The sequence below is a fragment of the Danio rerio genome, chromosome 6 (genome assembly GCF_052040795.2).
Source record: "Danio rerio strain M-AB ecotype USA chromosome 6, GRCz13ab, whole genome shotgun sequence".
Taxonomy (NCBI): Eukaryota; Metazoa; Chordata; class Actinopteri; order Cypriniformes; family Danionidae; genus Danio; species Danio rerio.
This window is the reverse complement of record NC_141026.1, coordinates 8,234,001-8,258,364: the sequence shown is the minus strand read 5'-3', so window position 1 is coordinate 8,258,364 and position 24,364 is coordinate 8,234,001. Positions and strand designations below refer to the sequence as shown.

At 35.8% G+C, this 24,364-nt stretch overlaps 1 protein-coding gene across 2 annotated transcripts in view; it reads right to left on the bottom strand.

Annotated features, from left to right (window-relative positions):
- abcc4 (ATP binding cassette subfamily C member 4 (PEL blood group)) overlaps positions 1–24,364 on the bottom strand; it is a 69,350-nt gene that overhangs the window by 2,094 nt on the left and 42,892 nt on the right. For both annotated transcript variants that reach the window (XR_015492543.1, NM_001007038.2), the window contains exons 16-29: positions 22,793–22,930; positions 22,677–22,714; positions 21,343–21,458; positions 19,474–19,620; positions 14,450–14,529; positions 10,559–10,709; positions 10,333–10,452; positions 10,151–10,261; positions 9,251–9,351; positions 8,422–8,613; positions 8,084–8,329; positions 5,685–5,857; positions 5,153–5,258; positions 3,266–3,400 (exon numbers count right to left, since the gene is read on the bottom strand). Coding sequence is in view for 1 of the 2 variants with exons in the window: in NM_001007038.2 (NP_001007039.2) it covers positions 3,266–3,400; positions 5,153–5,258; positions 5,685–5,857; positions 8,084–8,329; positions 8,422–8,613; positions 9,251–9,351; positions 10,151–10,261; positions 10,333–10,452; positions 10,559–10,709; positions 14,450–14,529; positions 19,474–19,620; positions 21,343–21,458; positions 22,677–22,714; positions 22,793–22,930 (1,854 nt within the window). In the remaining variant the exon portion in view is untranslated. The remainder of the gene's footprint in view (positions 1–3,265; positions 3,401–5,152; positions 5,259–5,684; positions 5,858–8,083; positions 8,330–8,421; positions 8,614–9,250; positions 9,352–10,150; positions 10,262–10,332; positions 10,453–10,558; positions 10,710–14,449; positions 14,530–19,473; positions 19,621–21,342; positions 21,459–22,676; positions 22,715–22,792; positions 22,931–24,364) is intronic.

The window sequence follows — 24,364 nt, the reverse complement described above, 5'->3', positions numbered from 1 at the left end:
GACTAAGCCGAAGGAAAATATAAATGAATAATGATAAATATAATGTACTAGTAAAATTAAGAAATACTGTATGGTTTATTCTTTGGATTAGACGTGACATTCTGTTTTGCTGCTTTAAATGAACACTACACTTTTTATTTTTCAATAGTCTTATTTTATAAGTCTTATAGAGTTAAACAGTTGAGATTTACCATTTTTGAATACATTCAGCTGATCTCAGGGTCTGGCAAGAGCAAATTTAGCTTAGCTTAGCTTAGCATAGATCACTAAATCGGATTAGACCATTAGCATCTCACTCAAAAACTTAAAAAAAAAAAAAAAAAGTTTAGATAATTTTCCCATTTAACTACAGAAGAGTCAGGCTTTAAATAGTCAAAGTCTTAAAACTCTTTGTTTGATTAAGATGCAAATGGTCTAATCAGATTCTATGATTTATGCTAAGCTAAGCTAAAAGTGCTCCTGCCAGAGCTGGAGATTGGTAAAGTCTAGATCGGATATGCGGCCGGCTGGAGGTGCAATATGCACATCAATATAGCAGCATTTTTTATGACGCTGTATAACAATAATTAATATTTTTACAGTACTGTGACGGTTGGATTTAGGGTTGTGGTGGGGGTAAATGTTAAAAAAATACAATTTGTTAGGTAATTGAATAGATAGCATAAATAATACTTGGTACAAATACTGTTTTTACCTTACTGTGACGGTTGGGTTTAGGGTAGACGTTAATAAAATACAATAAATGGGAAATTTAATAAATAATATAAATAATTCTTGTTAACTTTCGGCCTCGACCCTATCTTATCTAGCAACAACCCTGGAGATCGGATCCAAATATGGTAAAATGCAACTGTTTAACTTTAGGTGACTTGTAAAGCAGCACTTTTTCCAAGCAAAGGGGATTGTTCCTAACTAAATTTACAAAAACAAGACAAGAAAGCATCCACGCATTGTTGAGCAAAAATGTTTGAGCAATATGCTAATGGTCTAATCAGATTCTATGATTTATGCTAAGCTAAGCTAAAAGTGCTCCTGCCAGACCTGGAGGTCAGATTCAAAAATGGTAAAACTCAACTGTCTAATTGAATTCTAATAATTTATGGCCCGTCATCAACTATTCCACTTAAATGTAGAGTTGTTTAGTAATGTAGAGTAATGTTTAGATGTTGAAATTCAAGGTTTTTCTCAGGTTTTCGTCCTCAAATTCTCAGGTTTTCGTCCTTAAATGACTCCTGGGTGTGGAACTTTATTTTGTTTTGATTGGATTTCTGTGGCCGTGAAATAACTAAAGTCATTCAGCACAGTGATACAAAACTGTAATGCAGACAAAACCACAAGTAAATCCACACCTTAGAACAGGGGTGTCAAACTCAATTCCTGGAGGGCCGAAGCCCTGCACAGTTTAGTTCTAACCCTGCTCCAACACACTTACCTGTAGGTTTCAAACGAGCCTGAAGGACTCAATTAGTTTGATCAGGTGTGTTTAATTAGGGTTGGAACTAAACTGTGCAGAGCTGCGGCCCTTTTGGAACTGAGTTTGACACCTGTGCCTTAGAATGTTCATCAGCCAATCAGAATCAGGCACTCAACAGCCCTATAGAATAAATACGAATATATCCAACACAATCTCACGACAATTCGTAGCTTTTTGATTTAGTGGCTAAGTCGCATGAATTCGTACAATCTCATTCGTCTGATTTAGGACGATTTGCTTACCCCCTGATGATGGTTGGGTTTAGGGGTGGGGTTGGGTGCCATTTTCAATATTGGGATTGGGGGTGCCTTTTTAAAATCAGACATTTTCGTACAATTTGTACAAATTTATAAGAATTAGCCACCTCATTGACAAAACGTAAAATAGTAACTTTTTCTCATGAGATCAGCCTAGTCTGTCCATTTCAAATCAATATGCTCACAAAAAAGTAATCTAAAAGTAATCCAAATACATTCCAATCACATTACTAACAGAAATTCTCACTATTTAATTTGCCAATCTGTAACGTATGACAGAATTGTAAGTAACCCAGCGTTGTGTATATGACCCTTTAATTAGACCTGGAACAGGATGAAAGGCGTCACTCTTTTCCCAAACCTATCTGGACAAAGCTTTTCTAAACACAGGGGACAGAACACAGCGAGCCTGAAAGGAAGCAAAAATCCCCCCTCATTTAATATCATTATTATGCAGTAATCAAAACCTCTCATTGTATTTAAAAGCACCCATGGCTAACAATGAGCGTAAAGACAAAAAAGAAGAAAAAGCACCTGGTGTTCGGTCCCCCCCACAACCCCTGCAGATACACAGAGAAGAAAAAAAGTCCCAACAACACAAAGCATGGCCGACAAACAGTTGGCCACACTATCAGATATACTCTCAATTGAGGCGGCATTGAGAGCGCACAAAGGCGGAGTGGTCTAATATCAGGTAGATGTGTGTTTGAAAGGCCCGGCGGTCAGCTCCAGAGGGCCCGGTGCGCGGTATGAGCTCACCGGCTGAAGGAGGCGGAGAGGAACCCGATCCGGAGGGAGAACAACATGCCGCTGAGGAGGGGAAACTAATACTGACTGACAGCACAAAGGCCTGGGCTCTTTGAAACGCGGCGTATTGTGGGTTTCTGGCACAGGTACATGTGCCACATATTCAGCCACACGGATGGGACACTTCACATACAGAAGTCAGAATTATTAGCCCTCCTGAATTATTAGACCCCCTGTATATGTGTTTCCCCAATTTATGGTTAACAGAAAGATTTTTTTATTCTTAACATAATAGTTTTAATAACTGATTCATTTTATCTTTGCCATAATGACAGTAAATATTATTTTACTATTATTTTTTTTACTATTATTTTTTTTTAAGTTACTAGTATTCAGCTTAAAGTGCCATTTAAAGGCTTAACTAGGTTAGTTAGGCAAGTTAGAGTAATTAGGCAAGTCACTGTATAACGATGGTTTGTTCTGAAGACAAGGGAAAAAATATATAGCTTAAAGGGGCTAATAATATTGACCTTAAAATGCTTTTAAAAAAATTAAAAACTGCTTTTATTCTAGGCGAAATAAAACAAATCAGACTTTCTCCAGAAGAAAAAAATATTATAGGAAATACTGTGGAAAAATTCCTTGCTCTTCTAAACATCGTTTGGTAAATATTTTGAAAAGAGACGAAAAATATACAGGAGGGCTAATAACTTTGACCTATACCCTAGGTAGTAAACTGCCACATGGGTCAGTGTGCGCTGTTGTGGACGTCTGGTGGTCTGCTCACCTGTTTGGCCGTCTGTAGCAGAGACGTCGCTTCTGCTTTTCCCGTCTGCTGCACCATCTTATAAAATATCCCGCTCTGGTTCTGTAGTAGAACGTGTGGAGCGTCATATTCGTGGATCCGACCGGCATCTAGAACCTGCAAGAAAAATCGAAACAGATTTTAGGGTTGGGATCTGATTATTTTCTTCAACTACTTTCATTCCTGATTGGACCTGGCAACCGTTGACTGTCATCCAGCTTATGTACATAAAAAAAAAAAAACCTAATGATTCTTTTTAATGTTGCTTTTATGTCAATTTTGCTTTGGGGCTCCTGTTACACTTTTAGAAGCTTCATGATTTAAAAACATCATATATTTGAATGAAGAATATACAGATTTTGAATGATAACATGATGCAAAATGATGACAGAACTGTTTCCTGAATATTATTTTTCGATTAAAACCATATTTTAAGTGATTCATAATTTGTATAATTAATAACTTATTAATAAGTTATTGTACTGCTACTTTTGCATAGTGTTACATTTGTCCCTTTTCAATTAGAATTTTGTTCAAAATCTTTTTTTACATGAATTACAGATACTACACTGATGAGGGAAAAATTTAATTCTGAGGAAACACAAAATGCTTAAAAATATGTCAGTTTAGAAACCTACATATCACTACACACACACACATACATATATATATATATATATATATATATATATATATATATATATAGTCTTGTCGCCTATCCGAGTTTAAGGTACAACAAATAATAACTTGACTTCTAGTTGCTTATTTGGTGTCAGTATGAAAGGCAAAGGCCTCTAGATTACGCTTATTTTACCAAAATAAAATATGATCATGGCTTGATTTTTTATTATTTAATTAGGACACTAGGGTCTGACTTTGCTTAAACAAAAGTCTTGTCACTTAACAGAAATAATGTCCAGTATAGAGTATAAAGTCATGGTGCAGTGGAAAAAGAGTTAATATTGTGTATGACTCCCATGAGCTTGGAGGACTGCATCCATACATCTCTGCATGACTCAAATCACTTATTAATAAAGTCATCTGTAACGGCAAAGAAAGTGTTCCTGCAGGACTCCCAGAGTTCATCATGATTCTTTGGATTCATCTTAAATGCCTCCTCCTTTATCTTACCCCAGACATGCTCAATAATATTTATATCTGGTAACTGGGCTGGCCAATTTTGGAGCACCTTGACCTTCTTTGCTTTCAGGAACTTTGATGTGGAGGCTGAAGTATGAGACGGAGCGCTATCCTGCTGAAGAATTTGCCCTCTCCTGTGGTTTGTAATGTAATGGGCAGCACCTCAGGCTGTTGATGTTGCCATCCACTCTGCAGATCTCTCGCACGCCCCCATACTGAATGTAACCGTAAACTATAACTTTTCCTTCACCAGAATTGACTGATTTCTGTGAGAATTTTGGGTCCATGCGGGCTCCAATAGGTCTTCTGCAGTATTTGTGATGATTGGGATACAGTTCAACAGATGATTCATCTGAATACCTTCTGACACTTTTCCAAATGATCAACTAGAAGTCAAGTTATTATTTGTTGCTCTTACAACTGATCGATGACAAGACTATGTCAGGTACTGTACACACACACATTCAGCTTAAAGAGTTTCATAATATGCAAGAGTATTTGTTTCTTGAAAACAATAAGTCTGTGAGGTATCATATATGAATCTCACAAATATAAATGATATATATATATTAAAAATACATAAAATGTTAAAATGTTTTCATCCTAATTTGTTAAAAATGTAAATGATTATATTTCTCTTACCTTACTAGATTTTATTTTTTTTGGTCCAGACACTAAAAAGGTCAAAATGGACCTGCACACATTGACATTGGGTTCTCTAGAACTCACCAGGATGCGGTCGCTGTCTATGATGGTGTTGAGTCTGTGTGCGATGGTGAGGACTGTGCATTCCTTAAACTTATCACGGATGGTTTTCTGGATCAGCTCATCTGTCCTGTAGAAACACATAACACACATCTGAAGTTACTGTCCATGTACAAGCGGCCACTTCCATTGTACAGTAACTTCAGGTCTCTATCACTATTAATCATTGTGTTTAGCCGTCTTTAACTGCTAGTTATGCAGATAATATCCCAAACTAGAGTTTCTTACTATATTTAAAACCAACAAACTGACATCAACATAGAAGAAACACCACTCCAAATGTGAATGTGATGTATCTTTATTTAATGCCATGTCAGCAACAAAGGCTACTCCATTTCCAATTAAGTATCTTGCAAGGATCAATTGTTCACCGAAAGAATAAGAATGTGTGCTAGAAAAAAATAAACATTGTACATTTCGATTTAACGCGGACTTTAATTTGGAAGTCTGACACACGCAATTCTATAATCATTCGTAAAGGCCCTGAGGGACTCACCGAGGGTCCACATTTGCGGTGGCTTCATCGATGATGAGAACGCGATTCTTCCTCAGGATGGCTCTGGCCAGACAGACGAGCTGCCGTTGACCCACGCTGAAGTTTGATCCAGACTCAGCCAGTTCGGTCTCCAATTTTCCAGGCAGTTCCTCCACAGCCGCCTTCAGCTGAACCTTTGAGCACAGAGTCACTCCATCAGCTGGACTTTGACATCACTTAATAACTGCATTACATCTACAATCGCAATGCAAGTCTACTGGGCAAACGTTCACATTACAAAAACGAATCATTGTCTTGTTGTAAGGGAGCTTGGGTCAGCCATGTGGAGAGTGGTAAATCAAGGTCACAGATGTGGTGCAATTAAATGTGGAGGAACCAATTTGGGTGTAAACACATTTCATGCTTTTATTTTAACGCTTTTAAGACTAATTTAGCAAATGATGTCAGGGATCGCCATTTTCTGTCATACAAATTATTTTAACATAAAATGTTTACTTGAAGCACACTCCGTTTTATTAATTTTGTTTGTGGTTCTCTGATGTTAGCTAATGGTTATATGACATGCAGGTTATCAAATAAAATATTCAAAGGGCACCTATGGTTAAAAATCTACTTTGGACAGACGTGTGTAGGTATAGTGTACAGACCGTCATATTGGGGTGATATAAACACACACAGTCCTTTTTTTTCCAATTTAACAACATAAAAACAGTGGACCAATCAGAGCTGTTTTTAGATCCACCCCAACTTGACGTAGGAGTACGGTCCCCCTGCCCACCAATATTGATTGACAGCCGCACGTCACCATATCCTGGTGTAATAGTTTATAATAGTTTAATTTTAAATAGCATGCGAATGTCCGTGTCTGGTGTTCTGTGTCGCGGCTCTGAGCGGCGCATCTGGTGCCTCAGTCAAAGTTAATTCAGTGTGCGTAATTATTAGTTTCGGTGGTCAAGCTCGGAACTTTAAACTAGCAGTTGGCTGTAAAACTACAAAGACACAAATGATTTTGTAGTCTCTGCTTAGTCTGTGTCCGAGTCGTACATGTACGGCTGAATGCTGGTTCTCTCACTCATGTTGCTTCTCTTTGTCTGCCTGTCTTTTGCCAAACACAGAGCAGGGAGCTCTTGGCTCCACCCCCATGCGCTATAGGTGAATTAGGTAAACTAAATTGGCCGTAGCATATAAGTGTGTGTGTGTCTGTGTGTGTGTGTGTTTAAATGAGTGTGTATGGGTGTTTCCCAGTACTGGGTTGCGGCTGGAAGGGCATCCATTGCGTAAAACATATGCTGAAATAGTTGGCGGTTCAGTTAGCTGTGGCAACCTCTGAAATAAAGACTAAGTCGAAGGAAAATGAATGAATATTTAAGTTTAAGTACATTTATTTTGATTATCTTAATTTGACATGATATAATAATATTTGGTCGATGAAATCTGCTTGATGAAATTAGAAATTTCCTAAAAGTATGATTACAAGCAGTCCTACTAGGTTGCATTTAAGCACAAGTAAAAGCAAGCTAAAAGCCATAATTTTTAGCTGGACTGTTGTAAACAGGGTCTCTATAAACATAAATGTATGAAGGGACCACGTAATAAAAACACAACTGTTTTCACTTCTGTTTGATAGGGGGCGCTATTACGCATCTTTCTGAAATACAGAATATACTGATCCAAAAACAAATCAAGAGCAACCGAAACAAATGCTAATAGCATCGCTCGCACAAGCTAGCATAAACTTAAATCAAAAGTCTTAATGTAACTGAATGAAATGTCAAACAAACAAAGAAATTTATGACTGGGTTCACTTGGGAAAACCCATGCCATTTTTAACTGTTCACAATTTCTTTAAAAGCTGAAAATGACAAATTATTTAGGGATGTTACATTTTGTGCTTGGCCAATCACAATTCACCGGGTCAGCTGGCCAATCACAATGCACTGGGTGAGATGGCCAATTAAATCACCCTGAGCTTTCAAGAAGAGTGTGTTTTGTAGAAACAAATTCAACCAGAGCTTTACTCAACCAATGTTTTTATTGCACATTATAACATGTTAATCTGTTCTAGATTTGGAAAACTGAAATTATAATTAGTTTCTGGGTTTTGGTAGTTTTTAGGAACTACAGAACACTCAATCTTTAAATTGGAAAAATTAAAGTTTCTTTTATATATATTTTGAGCGAGATGCAAATGGTCTAATATGTTATAATGAGCCTATTTCCAAAAAAAGTGGAGTGTTCCTTTAAGACATTTTAGTTGTAATCCTTCTTCATGCTACAGTCATTGCTGCACTCTAATTTTGATCACAGTGTTTTTTTTACAAAATAAAAAAATCAAAGGGGAACTAATAATACTGACTTCAACTGTTTAAATCCTTTAAAATACATCACATGTTGTTTACCTCTTCCAGAGCTTTCCACAAGTCATGGTCCGAGTGCTGGTTGAAGGGGTCCAGGTTCTTCCTCATGGTTCCTGTGAACAGGACAGGATCCTGCGGGATGATGGACATCTTCTGACGGAGGTCGTGGAGGCCGATCTCTGAGGTCAACACTCCGTCAACCAGGATTTTTCCTTCTGGCTCTGACAGACGAAACAAAGCTGAAATCAGGGAGCTTTTCCCTGCACCAGTCCGTCCAACTATTCCAACCTGATCAATGCAGAACACACACACACACACAAAAAAAATCAGTTCACGTCTGCAGATAGACTCAAGTGAGGCTCTGGAGCTGCTAGACTCACCTTCTCTCTGGGTCTGAACATGGCTGAGATGTTCTTGAGAACAACTGGTCCGTCAGAACTGTAGGAGAAGTTGACCCTGTCGAAGGTTATCAGGCCACGATTTGGCCAGTCGGGAGAGGGGCGTTTTTGAGTTTCCCAAGGTGCTTCACTTTCCAGCTCTGTGTACTCTACTACTCTCTCCACTGACGTCATCTAGAAGAACATCAGTTTGCACACACGTTAAGGGGATCGGGCAAAAAAAAAAGAGAGAAATATCAAAAGAAGATATTTTGAAGAATGCTAAAAACTGGTCACCACTGATTTGAATAGTAGCGAAAAAACAAATACTATGGCAGTCAATGGTTAAAGGTTTCCAACATTTTTCAAAATAACTTCTTTTGTTTTAAACAGAAAAAAAGTCAAACATGTTTGAAACAAGTAAAGGATTGAAAATGATGAAAAACCGAATTTCCAGTTTTGGGTGAACTATACTATTGAGAGAGCTTTGTTTTAAAATCTAGTAAGCTGCCTTGCCATATGATCAGCATTAAAGGGGTAGTTCACTAAAAAAATGAAAATTAACTGTTCATTTTTATCCACCTCAGGCCAAAGACTTTTCTTTTTTTACTAGAACATCAAAGATGATTATGAGCTGAAACTGTGGCTCTTGTTGGTTCATAAAATGCAATCAGCGGATGCTGTACTTTCGGCCTGTTTCCACTGAGTGGTATGGTTCGGTACGCTTTTATGGCCGTTTCCACTGTCAAAAGGAACCAAAAAGCAAACCATACTGTACGCTTTTCAAAACAAAAACAAAAATTGGAAAATTGAATGTAGTTGAAGTTCTCACCATGTTCTCCACCTCAGCACTCTGTCTTACACCCCACTGGAACATCCCCATCAGGGTGACAGCATAGGACAATGCCAGGCCCACATCTCCTGCATTCATAGCTGTGAGAAGCAGAAATAAAAGAGATTCAGCTGGCTGAAAGGGCATACGTTTGCTCCTGTTTTTTGGGCTTCCCCTTTTTTGTTTTTTGTGCTTCCGTCTTGCATTTGTCTTCTTCTGAAAGGATTGGATGTCAGAAGTGCTTCAAAAATCACATTATTATCATCAGCTCAAGTTCGGTATTACAAATATAGCTCAATGGAGAAAGTGAAACTGCTCGCGCTTTTAGACGGCCTCATTAACAACAACAGGACACATGGCAGATTCTGCTCTTCTTAATATGGTCTTCTCTCATGGGTCGCTATTATATGTAGGCTATATATCATTACGGTGTAATGTCTCAGCTGTTTATTTAAAAATGGCGCATCCTTTGTTTTTATTCTCCTGGCTTTGATACCCAAAAAAATGGTACGGTACGGTTCACTTTTTGGTACATTTTGACAGTGGAAACGGACATAAAAAGCATACCGGACCGTATCGTACCACTCAGTGGAAACAGACCATAAGTCTCTGAGCACTAACAGTTCCTTTGTATAATTAGCATTTCGTGTGTGTGTGTGTGTGTGTGTGTGTGTGTGTGTATTGCCTATTCTCATTGAATCGCTGAATGCCTCCTTTAAACAAAAGTCGTTTGTTAAACGACTAAATGTAAATGTAAATTTTTACAAAAGCAACACAATTACATTTTCAAGCCATTTCAAGCACTTCATCCAAAATCCAAGCACTTTACAAAGCATTATGTGTTTAATATAAGCAGTGTGTTTTGGTGATAGTGTGTATGTTTCGAGTTGGATATCTCACTGTCTTTAAGAAGAAGACATCCGAATGCTGTGATAGTCACAAACACAGAGCACATCCCATCCAAACGCACCGCAAACCAGCGTGAAGTGGTCAAGAACAGGAACCAGGCCTCTGTAGAAGCAAACGTAACATTTCAGGCAACACATTTACAACATTAAGAGTTAGTCCTGGAAGTAACTGACCTGAATGCAGATCCTGGTGAGCATCAAATGTTTGCTGAAACCTTTCCTCCGCTTTAAAAGCACGAATGGTCCACAGGCCTTGCAGTGAGGAGGACAGATGGGAGAAAACAGGACTTCGAGCTGTAGAAATAAAAGCATTAATACACAATCTTACAGGACGTACAGCAAATATGCTCTGAGGAATCATTACTGGTGGCAATGAAAGGAGAAAACTGGATATGCTTACTGGTGGATTCGATGCGCTTGACGTCTCGAGATGTCCGCAGGAAGTAGCGGCGCAGGAACAGGAAGCAAATCAACAGGGGAAGAACAGGGATCAGAATCCAAGGGATGACAGAAGATGCAACAGCAATCACGCCGACAATTTGCAGAAACACCTGTCACGTAAAAACAAAAATAAATAAAAAATAACCACAAATAAAATTAATAAATAATAAAAAAAAGAGAGAGGAAGAGATGTCAGGGTTATTATGGCTGGATAAAACTAACACTAAAAAGAAAAGTTTGGATTTGAAAAAAAAAATGTTGAAACAGAATCAGTTAAAAAAGTTCAAGTACTTTATTTCAGCTAGCTTCCAGGGAAATTTTTATTTATTTAATGTTTAAATTTAGTTTTGCTTTTCTTGTATTACAATTTAAAAATGCAAATTACCATAATTAGACAAACAACAAATAAAAATTGCAAATATTAAATGGCAAAAAAGACAAACTTAAAAAAACTTTAAAATTACAATAAAATAAAAAATAATTCAAAACATTAAATAAATTATATCAATTAATATGTGAAAATGACACAACCGAGATATAATACAAATATAATTAGTAAATTAGCAAAAATACTAAACTATAAAAGCAAAAAACTATTTTAATCATTAATTTAAATATATCAGTTACTGCATTATAATGACATAACTAAGATATAATAATACAAATATTATACATTATTTACAAATGTGAAAAAGGCAAAAAATAAAAAATAAAAATGAAAGCAAAAAATATATAGAATTCAAAACATTAATTTAAATATATCAGTTATTCTATGATAATGACATAACTGAGATAAACACATAATACAAATATTATAAATGTAGTTAATTACAAATGTTAAAATCAGGTTTTTGATCATGTTGAAAAATGTGTCCAATTGGTTATTTACAGGCTGCCAATTTCAAAAATTTCTTATGAAAATTATAATTATTTATTTAAAAATTAAGAAGAAAAAAACATAAGAAACATTGTCATACTACTGAACTGGAACTGTACTGCAAAATGAAAAACTGAGAAACAAACAAAAAAAAAAAATAATTTTTCTGATATTTACATCTGAATTTTCTTTCATTTTCAAACAGTAAACATTCCCACTTGACTCTGTATTCTTTTACAAGCACACAGTTCCTGATATTCAATATGAAAATATCTCAGTCAATCCAGCAGGTCATGTTCAATACAATTAAATGGCATTTAGTATACAATCAGATATTCACACTAAGCCATATGGTAATACAGGATTTATTTAGATCTTATGTACAGCCACAAAGTGTCCTCTAAATGGGAAATGAGCTGTAGAAACCCTGCGTCAGAGTGGTTTTACTGCTGTCTCATTAAACACACTTTGTGGCTTTGGTTGCTTCTTTTAACCACAAACATTTGACAAAGAAGCTGGAAGGGTGCCATTACAGCATGACTCGACACTTTCTGAACCAGATCTCACTCTAATCACCCATAATCCCTAAAACCATGTTAACAACTTAAGGTCAGTGTGCGAATGACCACAGACTACAGAGGAACACAACCTGACAAAAGCATTTCTGTGCTGGTGATTTTGGGAATTGCTCTGTAGAAGAGCCTCAAGAACGTCAGAGCGAGCTTTTCTTCCTGTGTGAGCTTCTTTTAGGAAACCACTCTGGTCTCTTTGTCATTGTGGTCATGTTCAGGTAACGAATATCAGAATACTGAGCACTGTGTATGGTTTCGTGAAATTAACAAATTATAATTAAATAAATGAATACAATTATTAATTTCCAGTCGCAATGCGAGTTTTCATTTGAAATTCTTAATTATGTGGCAAAACAAACAATGTGCTAGGGCTGGGCACTATTGCAAAAAACAAAAAATTATCGCAATATGTTTCATATCATTCAATAACGATGATTATTGAATTTTTTTCACAATACAATTAGGAATATTAGGATTTTTTGTTAATAACTACTTTAAGTTACCAACATTACTAAGGCAATTAGTTTTACAAGTCAAAAACTAAAATATTTAAACAATATATCTGATCTCTTTATATAATAAAATTAACATTAATGTTAAAGAGACTCTTAAACTTGATCAGTACAATATTACAATGTGTGTGCAATGGTAAAGCCTAAATACTGAGCAATCTTTAAGATGTGAATAATGATACAGTAAAGGAACCGAGCATCATTATTCAAATACATATTGCACCATTACACATTGTGAAGTTGAATGACTACATCAGCTCTATGCTAAAAAATCTTTCAGGGCGGGAGCTAGTAGCTGGGATGCACAAGAAAAGAAACCAAAAAGCCACTCTGGCAACATCCTTACACCCTTTTTAGTTTACAATCTCCTCACTGCTGCTATACACCACTCAGTTTTGCACATGTTGTTGTTCTGACCTAAAGTGACAAGCGTGCACATGGATTCCTTGACCATTTACAATGGACTTTGTGCCCGCGCTCCCCTGGCATCTCTCTTAACTAGGTGACCATCAACTATTTTCTCAGAGGATGACAAGTTTATGGAGAAAATTAAAAACCGCTGCAGTGTTTGAGTGCAGGTAATTAGTCTGCTGTTATTACTAAAATGTACCTATTCCATACAAAGTGTGAAGCAGATTGGTTAGTTCTACTTACATGAATCATGGTGCGCTTGCGGCATTCAGAAAAGTTAAGATTTTTTTTAACTAGGTGTTGCTGGAAAATGCACGTGGTTCACGTGCTTGCCGATTGCACAACATGTGCACGTCGCTCCCATATTGTTCTGTCGCATGCCTCCATTGGAAACTTACACACCAAACTTGCTTCCAAAGCACTGCTTCCTAGGCGAGCGCTCAGCAGCCACTTTTACGTCCCATTCACATGGGGCTTCAGCGTCAACGCTTGACTGAAGGCGTGTCTGAAGTTGGGGTTGAAGCAATCGTCATAGAAGCGTCAGCCAATGAAATTCAGTCAGCAATAAGCCACTGTCTAGCTGGTGTATTTGCATACAGCGATCTGATTGGCTGACGCTTCCATCTGTGCTTGAAAAGTTGAACTAGCCCCAACTTCTGCAGCGATTAACGCCTCTGAAGCGGCGCCGACGGATCCACAATGCAGTTTGGCAACGCCTGACGTCACCCATTCAAAGTAACTAGGAAGCATTGACGCTGAAGCCCCGTGTGAATGGGGCATTAATATAACTTTAGCGCTTCATACTGAAACTTCATCTTTTATTTCTACGATATTGACAATGGTGTTTGGTCAGAAAACATTGATACCGATTCAAAATCTGCGAAATCAATTTGGCATGTCGGCATTTGTCCTTACTAAAGTAATTTAGTAAATAAAGAAAAGATTCACACAGCTTCTCCTACCGCAGCAAATTCCATTTTTACTTTTGATATTTGGCGCCAGTTAATCAGGAAGTGACGATTTTGTTCTCTTTGACTTTACTTGAGCGATGCTAAAAGCCACACACTGGTATGGTTCAACAACACATGCTGACTTTGCTCTGTGCCGCTTAAAGAGAGAGAGGACTGTGGGAAAGCCAAAGCGACTACAGAGTTTTCTCATCCTAAAAGAGAACAAGAAGGATCTGCTGCCCCACACAATGAAAAGCTCCTTAAATGAAAGACTATTGTACTTCCCCTCCGACTGTCAAGTTCCAGACAATGGCGCTCTGAGCACATAAAGTGATGCCTGTCAGCCACTTATTGACCACATTGTCATTTGCCAGGGAAAAAGCCACAATATGTTGTTGGTCTACAACACTTGGTTTACCAGAGCGAATAATGCACATGGCCACAAGTGATGGGTGCTCTAATACAGCAAACATCAGCTGTGTGCATATTATATGGTTTATTCAGCAGATGCTATGCTACAAAACATACCTGGATGAAATCCACAAATGTCCACGGAAGTAAGGAGTCAAGGTGGCCGATGTCCTTGGAGAAGCGGTTGAGGATTCTTCCTGAAATTAAAAAAGGAAAAAGCCATTGAGCCAACAAAACATTTTCATTTTTCCAAGCAGGGGAGAAGGCTTTTATTTGTTTTGATATACATTTTTGAAGTAAAGTTATGTTTGTGACAACAGAAACTTATGCTTTTTTGTTAGAAGGAAGTTGCTAGGCAACAGAGACACGCATATTTAAAGTCACAGGGACAAGTATCACACAGTGAAATAAATGTATGCGATACAGCATAATTGAATGCTATAGTAATTAAAAGGTAAAATACTCAAAGCTCTTTTGTATTTTGAAATTTTAATTAAAAGTTAGAAAGAAATAAACACACATTTAGGAAAAGTCAGGGTATTATGGATATGTGTGTTTTATTTCAACAAAGTTATTAAATTGCTACAATCTAACTTAATAAATATAGTTATAACTATAGCATATAACTATAATTTATAACTAATAATAATAAAATTATTAAATTATTTTTAAAAAAGGTCAAAATGACCACCTCAGTAGTTCTAGTGTTAAAATATTGTCAGAACTTTATTCTTAAAATAAAGATTATGGATGTTATCTTTCGAACTTGTTATAAAAAGTTTTTCACGGCACTGATTATGCTGTTTTATTATTAAGTTAAAAGTTATGTTTTTGAGAACAGAAACTTTATAAACTTTTATAAATTAAGATTTCAACTATTTAAAGTCCAGGGGAAAAGTATCAGACACTAAAAAAGTATGCAGCCATTTTGAATGCTATGGTAATTAAAAGGTAGAAATACTCAGCTCATAGCTGTCTGTTTCTAACTTTAATAAAACAACAATGTTAGAAAGAAACAGAGCAATCATACTAAAATGTACAAATGAGATTTTACTAATTTATATGAATTAGCCACTAAACCAAAAAGTTATGAATTGCCGTGAGATTGTGTTGTTCAAAACATTCAGATCTTTTCTCTTCAAATACAGAATACTGATGTTATCTTTTAAACTTTTACTATAAAAATCAAGTTTGACAAGTTTATGATTTTTAACTGTGGATTGCTGTAGCAAAGTAATGTTTTAAGACTCTGATGAGTAATCTTGTCACAAATTAACAAATAACTTTTTTCAGTAAGATCAGTCAATTTTTTTTAAGCTTTCAAATGATGTATGGTTTTTCATGACTCCGTTACATTTGGACTACAATATAACGGTTTAAAATACACAAGTGAAAAAGCTCCCACAAGTTGAATAGTGACAGTAAATGTCTTTTAATCTATTACTCCATGTAACTCCAAAAAACAGTAGTAACTCCAAAAAACAATAGTAAATTACGCATTTAAGTCTTTGGCCTTTCCAATATATTGTAGGTCACGATTAGATGATGAATGGTCATAATCACTGTTTAACCGTTAACTGAACGGGTGCATTTTTAACCAATTAATGGTATCAGTTGAATAATTAAAAACTATATATTTAAAGTTTTGCTGCATCAGGGGCCGATCACAGTAAACACGCTTTTTGCGTTGAGGGGGCATCTTTTGAATGGTTTACTAACGACCGTGAGTGTTTTGCGGCGTCCTACACGCCTTGCGTTTTTGCCGTTGTATGCTGTGTGCTCGCAGTTGAAATAAAGTAAACTCTGAGTGGAAAAAGCGTACGCCAGTAGTGTATTTTTCATTCTTTAATCAAATGAAAGCAGAGGCAGGGTTTCCATTGATTAAATACATATTTTCTGAGGAGTGATTGATTTGGGGTAGCCTGCTATTTTTATTTGACGGAAGAAAAAAAAGATATGATTAGATAAGCAGCATATGCTGGTTCTTAAAAAGGATTCAGTCTAAACTTGTGATTTAGTTGAAAAATATCTAGGGCAAAAATATTTATTTTATTCTTTTCATTTAGTTTATTCTGTTTTTCTATGCTGTTGGAAATGCTGCAGGTGCTTGAAGATGCGCTGTTGTTATGATGGTCTGTATGCTGTTGTTCACATGTTAAAATAAATCAGTATTTTAAAATGCAATATTTAATGTGTCAGACACAAAATAGACATATAAATTATTTATTTTTATTAAATAATCATTTAATATTAATCTGACCAGTTAACCATTAATATTCGGTAAACAAGCAGCGATTGTCGGTTGGTAAAATTAACCGAAATGAGCATCCCTAGATTAGATTATGATTTAATTGCAATGAAGTGAACAGATGGCAGGACAATGAGACAACTAAGGGGTTAATAGTATATTTCAAGGAGGAAAAATATTCTTGGAAGGTCTTATTTGTCACTGGCCAACTGACAAAAGCACCACTAATTAAACAATAAAATCTGAAATGCTGACAGTGTTATGTTTTGTTGCGTTTGTTATCAGTAACAATACCATATTGCCATTTACTGTTTATCTAATTGGTTGGGATAACATTGACCATAAAGGCCTTTAACCTCTGCTTTGAGTGACTTGAGGGATAATAAATGACAGATTAAACACAAATAATGCAAACAAAGGAGAACTCAATCAACAACAGCTCCTGCTGGATAACAGTTGCTCATTTGTCAAGAAGAGATTACGAGTCCCAAAGTCACAGAACTGACAGATATTATAATATAAACGCCCAATAGAGTCAAGCATTCTGTACACCCACAGATTAGGAAAAAAGAAAACAAAATAATACAGACAACAGTAGTAGAAGATCCATCATTATGAGCTTATTCCAACCATAAACATTGCACAAGTGATTTCTAGAGAGCATCTCTCTGTAATGGAGCCTCACATGTTCAGTGCTGATAACAGTATCATGAAAAAAGCCCCAACTGACTCTTCAGCCGCTATAAAACTCTCTAAAAGACTTTTGAGACCTGTAAATGCGTTTTTTGCTGGTGTTATCAACAGCAACACCCCGATAAGAAGACCTCGATGGCACAGAACCCAGATCTGATGTTTGTTCTCTATATGGTGAGTAGAAACTGGAGGATACTGCCCATATCAGGACAGCACCATTATCCACATATAAGTGTGTGTTGTAAATAATAATGATATAGATATTTAGTTTGGAGATATTTTTGATTCGACACAGAATTTATTACACAAACATTGATGCTATAACTGCCATATGTGTATATATGACACTACCTGACAAAAGTCTTGTCGCCTATCCAAGTTTTATGAACAACAAATATGGTATCAGAAGTGGCTTATATGAAAGGCAAAGGCCTCTAGATTATGCTTATTTTACCAAAATTAAATATGATCATGGCTTGATTTTTTGTTATTTGATTAGGACAGTAAGGTCTGACTCTGCTAAGACAAAAGTCTTGTCACTTAACAGTAATAACATACAGTATAGAATATAAAGTCATGCTGCAGTGGAGAAAGATTTAATATTGTGAATGACTCCCATGAGCCTGGAGGACTGCATCCATACATCTCTGCAATGACTCAAATCACCTATTAATAAAGTCATCTGTAACAGCAAAGAAAGCGTTTTTGCAGGACTCCCAGAGTTCATCAAGATTCTTTGGATTCATCTTCAATGCCTCCTCCTTCATTTTACCCCAGACATACTCAATGTCCATGTCTGGGGACTGGGCTGGCCAATTCTGGAGCACCTTGACCTTCTTTGCTTTCTGGAACTTTGATGTGGAGGCTGAGAAGTATGAGAAGGAGCACTTTCCTGCTGAAGAATTTGCCCTCTCCTGTAGTAATGGGCAGCACAAATGTCTTGACACCTCAGGCGGTTGATGTTGCCATTCAACTCTGCAGATCTCTCGCACGCTCCCATACTGAATGTAACCCCAAACCATAATTTTTCCTTCACCAAACTTGATTTCCTTCTCCAAACTTGACAAAAGTGATTTATTGGCTCCATGTGGGTTCCAATAGGTCTTCTGCAGTATGTGTGATAACTGGGATGCAGTTCAACAGATGATTCAAATCTACCTTCTCAACTTTTTCAAATGATCAACTAGAAGTCAAGTTATTATTTGTTGCTCTTACAACTGGGATCGACGACAAGACTTTGTATATTGTATTTTTTCCCCATATTATTAATGAATAATTTTTTTTTTTAATTATTCATTTATTTTAACTTGATGCTATTTCAAGGAGATGCATCTGAATAGGTATTTAGACATATTTACAGATTGTTTATGTCATTTCCAAAACAGTTTGGTTAAACACAATATAAAATGTTCACCCTAAAGATAGAAAATTACAGGTAAATACAGGTTTAAAATGATGTAAAGATGAGTAAATTATATATAAAAAAATCATTGCTAAACGAACAATCACTTTTATTATTAACATAAGAAAACAATCTTCATAATAAATAATCTCAAAATACTGCTTCATATCTTGTAGGTAAAATGTCATTGCAGTAGAAAAAAAAAAAGATTATAAAAGGCAGATGTCCTCACAATACTTCAGGGCTTATCAATATAGATCATCATTTTCCAGAGGTAAGCACAAGAAAAACAAACACACACACACACACACACAAACACACACACACACACACACACACACACACACACACACACACACACACACACACACACACACACACACACTTCCATCAAACACTTCACACTCAGCCCAAAGGCCTGCAGTTTACTCAACACTTCAGAATCAACACTGAAATCTTTGGTAAACATCACTGAAAACACACGAGGTCTATAACCCTTGACATCCTTACTAGGAAAACAAATAGTTTGGAAGTCAACGGTTGCATGTTTTTCAGCATTTTTCAAAATATCTTCTTTTGTGTTCAACAGAAGACTATAACTCAAACAGGTTTGTGTGAAGTGAACAAGTAAAACATTTTCAGTTTAGGGTGAACTATCCCTTTAAAAGAGAGACTTCTCCACTGAACAGTAAACGACAGATGAATTATTCTAGGATCTGCTGCCCTCTGTTGGCCACATTCAACAATCAGCTTAAAAAAACGCACAGGAATGTAAGAAGTCAATGTTTTTGCACTCACCAATGGGATTGATGTCGAAAAAGCGCACTGGTGTCCTCAAGATGCTGTTGAACATGCGGTTGTGAAGCATCTCTGCTGAGCTCACCAGAGCATTGAACATAATTAGACAACGCATGAAGCCGAAGACAATCGTGGCTCCTGTTAAACCTGATTAGGCAGATAAAAAAATACACAAATGTTTATACCACATACAGACCCATGCAGCATGCCTATGTTTGGACTTTTGGGTAAAACTTTTTTTACAGTGTCCTTGTTACACATTCCAAATACAGCTGACGTCAAAATTATTAGCGCTCCTGTGAAATTGTTTATTTTTCAAATATTTCCCAAATGATGTTTAACAGAGCAAGAAAGGTTTCACAGTATTTCCCCAAGTATTTTTTTCTTCTGCAGAAAGTCTTATTTGTTTTATTACAGCTAGAATAAAGCAGTTTTTAATTTTTTAAACCGTTTTAAGGTCAATATTATTGCCCCTTAAGCAATATTTTTTTGATTTGTGTACAGAACAAATGTTATACAATGACTTGCCTAATTACCATAGCCTAGTTAAGCCTTTAAATGTCACTTTAAGCTGAATACTAGTATGTTGAAAAATATCTAGTAAAATTATTAAAATTATTATTAGAAATGAGCTATTAAAAGTATTATGGTTAAGTCGGTCACACACCAGAAGGGCCGCTCGCCGACGAACAGTGTCGCACCACGCAGCACCATGCATTTCAGAATTCTAAACATAGGTTTCTATCAGGGTACACACACCGGTGCCGCAAGTCGGTGGCTGTCTGCGGCACCCAGCCACTACTCAGGACACTGTTCTTATTTCTGCCGCGCCGCAGAATAGTTTAATTTAGAATGTGAATATGCGCGTCTGGTGTGCGATACTTTTACCTTTCATGTGTGTGCCATGTCACGGTGCCGAGCGCTGCATCCGGTGTGTGACCTGCTTTAGAAATGTGTTTAAAAAAATCTTTCCGTTAAACAAAAATTGGGGGACAAAAATACAGGTGGGCTAATAATTTATAGTTATTAGAGCAGACCTGGGCAATTTACAACTGGACTTCTTCGATTAGGCCTTGTGAAAATTTAGCTAATTCAACTGGAAACGGGGCCGTGCAATTTGCAGGTTTTATATAGTTAGTCAAGTTCACGCTCAGGTTAGTTTTTTTGAACAGCTTGTGTGCGCAAACAGGATGTGAGCTGTATGCGATACAACACGCTTGCATTTTTCTGCGCAGTGAGTTGAAAACATCATGTACAAATAAATGTTCAATTTCCTACGCGGACTGATCATTTCCCTTTACAAGACTACAGTGCGTCATCAGGAGCCATGGCTATTGATTTGGACTTGTTTGTATGTTTATTTTTAATCTAAAAAAAACTTTAAGCATTCACTGCCATTATATGAGCCACCGAAGACCACAGATTCTGCTCAAAATCTTATTTAAGGTTTTACTGAGGAAAAAAGATTTCTTGAATGATCTGTGGGTGAGTAAATAAAACGGTAATTTCATTTGTGGTGTTACTGAGTTTTATTGAGTAAGTATTACTGAATACTTTCATGTTTAACTATAAGAAGGACACCATAAATTAAAGTGTGGTAACACTTTATTTTAATAGTCCATTTGAGTATTAGTAGCCTGTCTGCTTATTATCTGCTGATACTGCTCCTTCAACAGAAATTTAACTGCCTATAAGAAATTTTGCAAGTACATGTCTGCTTACCTTAACCCTAACCTAACAGTCTACTTATAATCTAATGAGAATTAGTTAGCATGTAGATGCAATGTAACTTAAATTCAACAAACGGACCATCAAAATAAAGTGTGACCTAAAGTGTAGCCATATTTTGTTGACTTGAGATGAGCAAACCTGCATAGATGCCCAAATAGAAGTTCAGGTCAAGTTGCTGAGTCGTGTTTCCAGCACTGGTATTGTTGGTATTGGTATTGTTGGTATTGTGGTCCAGTTTCTCCTGCTCTGTGGCCCTGCGGATCAAGACATCATGACATCACATTAGACAATCTTAGAGAAAATTACACATGGCTTCAGTTCATGTTTGTGTATCAAAGATTATAAATATAATTAAATATAATATTAATAATGATTGTTATACATAATTTTTGCAATTTTAGAGTGACTTTTTAGAGACACAAACAAGATTTTAAAGTTGCATAATATATAATAGTTTGACTATCAATTTATTAATAAAATAAAATATAACCATTGCCTTTTAGAAAAACCTGCATATACTAGTTTGATTGCAAATCTAAATCATCAGCACTGTTACTCTGATATTGAGTGTGATAGGATGCTCAGAAAAAATTCCAATACACATTTATTATTACTATTATTAATAACATATTCGAATGTGCTGCTTGATAAATTTGATTTATAACTGTATATATGTATATATATATATACACACACACACACACACACACACACACACACACACACACACACACACACACACACACACACACACACACACACACGCACGCATGCATACATGTATATATACATGCATGTATGTATGTATGTGTGTATATATACATGCATACATAATATACACACACACACACACAAACAAATACTTGGCTGCCATACAAGACAAAATTTTTGCAACCTTTAGTGGAGTATCGAATCTTCTTTTAGTATTATTGTCTAAACTAGAAACTTTAATTAAACCAAATATTTCTGGGCAAGGGTCAATTGATACATGCAAAATATTTGAAAAGAAATAAATAATTATTGCCAGAACTTGGTAGGTTTAAAACATGACCAAAACGTGTGTGATTAACTATCTCCACTTCACATCTATTACTATTACTATTATAAAAGGGATTTATAGTTGTGAAAATTTTGCTAATTTAGCTTTTGTCCATTTTGTTCTAAGCGATGGACCACTTTAAAATAAAATATATTTTAAATATATAAATAAAATCCCCCAGACTCCCACTTGTAGTATTTACATGTAGATATACTAAAATTTTCTGTATAAAAGTGTATCCGTATGTACAGGAAAAAATGTGAAGAAACGCCCATTCTCAGCAGTCATATCTGTATCTATATTTGCTTAGTGAGAAAATACATTAAAAGTAATGCAATAGTGAACTTAACATGGAACTGGAAGAGATTGCGCTCAAGATATTAATATTATTAATATTAAAATAAATTATTATTAAAATAAAAATCTCACTCACCAGTACGAAAGCCACCAGTCCTGAAGAATATAAAAAGTCTATGGAGCAGAAAGGAGCATGAGAATGAATTTCTATCTTCAAACAAGAAGTCTTTCAGTAAAACTACCATGTTTTACCTGCGCCAGCAGATTGAGCAGCAAGAGTAAAACCAGCATCACCACGTTTGCTCCGGCTCGAAAATACTTCCAATACATGCGGATGCCGATGTTTCCCTCTGAGCGCAACTCCTCGGCCATAGTGTGCACAGGTTCAGCCTACACAAGACCAATCTCATTACACTTCATTACTTAAATCTTTATGATCAGCCAGTAAATGCCACCAAACCACTAGATGGCGCTATTGATCAACCTTTCCATAGTTTTTCACTTGAATATACAGCATTTTGTTAACATGTTATAACAACACAAATCTGTATTCAGTGTCACGTTCACTAAGAAGTGATTATGTTATGTATATATTCTAATTAGGGCCATCAGTCAAATGACATTTTAATCTAATCTAATCTACACAATGTGGCAATTAATCAATCAAATCAATCCCAAATGCCTATTAATTTGGTTGACTCATTTCTTCTACAGCATGTGATATGTACATAGCTTGCAATAGCTTATAATATTTTAACTGGTTAAAATGAGAAAAAAAACAACAATATTGTGTATTAAACATAACAGACACTTGACTTACTGAACAGTTCAACTTGTACTTGTGTTTTTTGGGATGACAACCCTTTTATGATTTTACACTTATTGGTCATATGATATTGTTTAACTCAAAGATATAACTGCATTCTAATGGCTTCAGTAAGCAGAGAGCTGGTCTTGTTTGTAACCAATAAAAAAGTTGAATTAAATACATTAACACTAATATTTCATAACTAAATCATCTCATTAAGGCAAAATCAGTTTTTTCTTTCCATCTACATGTCAATTTAAAGATTGAGCATTTTATTTTCAACGTAAACATCCAAAATACACTTGTGCTTCTTTTATAACACTTTACTATTTAACGAATGTAGAGTTTATTTATAGCACATACTTTAAAGTCATTCTCTCGTTTTTAAGCCATAAATCTTCACATCAGCAGCTCATTTTATTCATATCTATATTCTGAAATTTTTACAGAGGAGTTTGTTCATATTTAATTTGCCTGATCATTTTATTCTGAAGAAAATTATTTTTTTTCCTGTTGGTTTGGAGTTTTTCATTAATTATAAAGCGATAAAAACAGCATTGACTCTAATATCTAAAAATAATGATATAATGAGTATTTTTGAGCTCAAAATGTATGCAAATGAATGCATATTTAACAAAATAATGCATCATTTACATTAGCGCAGTCACGATATTGTATATTTCACACCATGATTATACTGGCTACAAAAATTTCACAATATCGATATATTATAGAAACAGTGGAGAAACACTAGAGTATTTATGCATCATTATTTTCGAATATTGCAGTTATTGCTAGTACCGGTAAATTGTGACATGCCAAATTAACACAATATCAGTATTCCATGGTTTAAATATCATGATTATCATCAATACCGGTATATTGTGACACCCCTTATTTGCATATTTAAACAATATTTTTGCATACTTTATACATCAAATATTGCTAATTCTTAATCTAATCAATCAGCCGTGGAGGAATGTTACTATTTGTGTTTGTAATTTCTATCTGCAGTG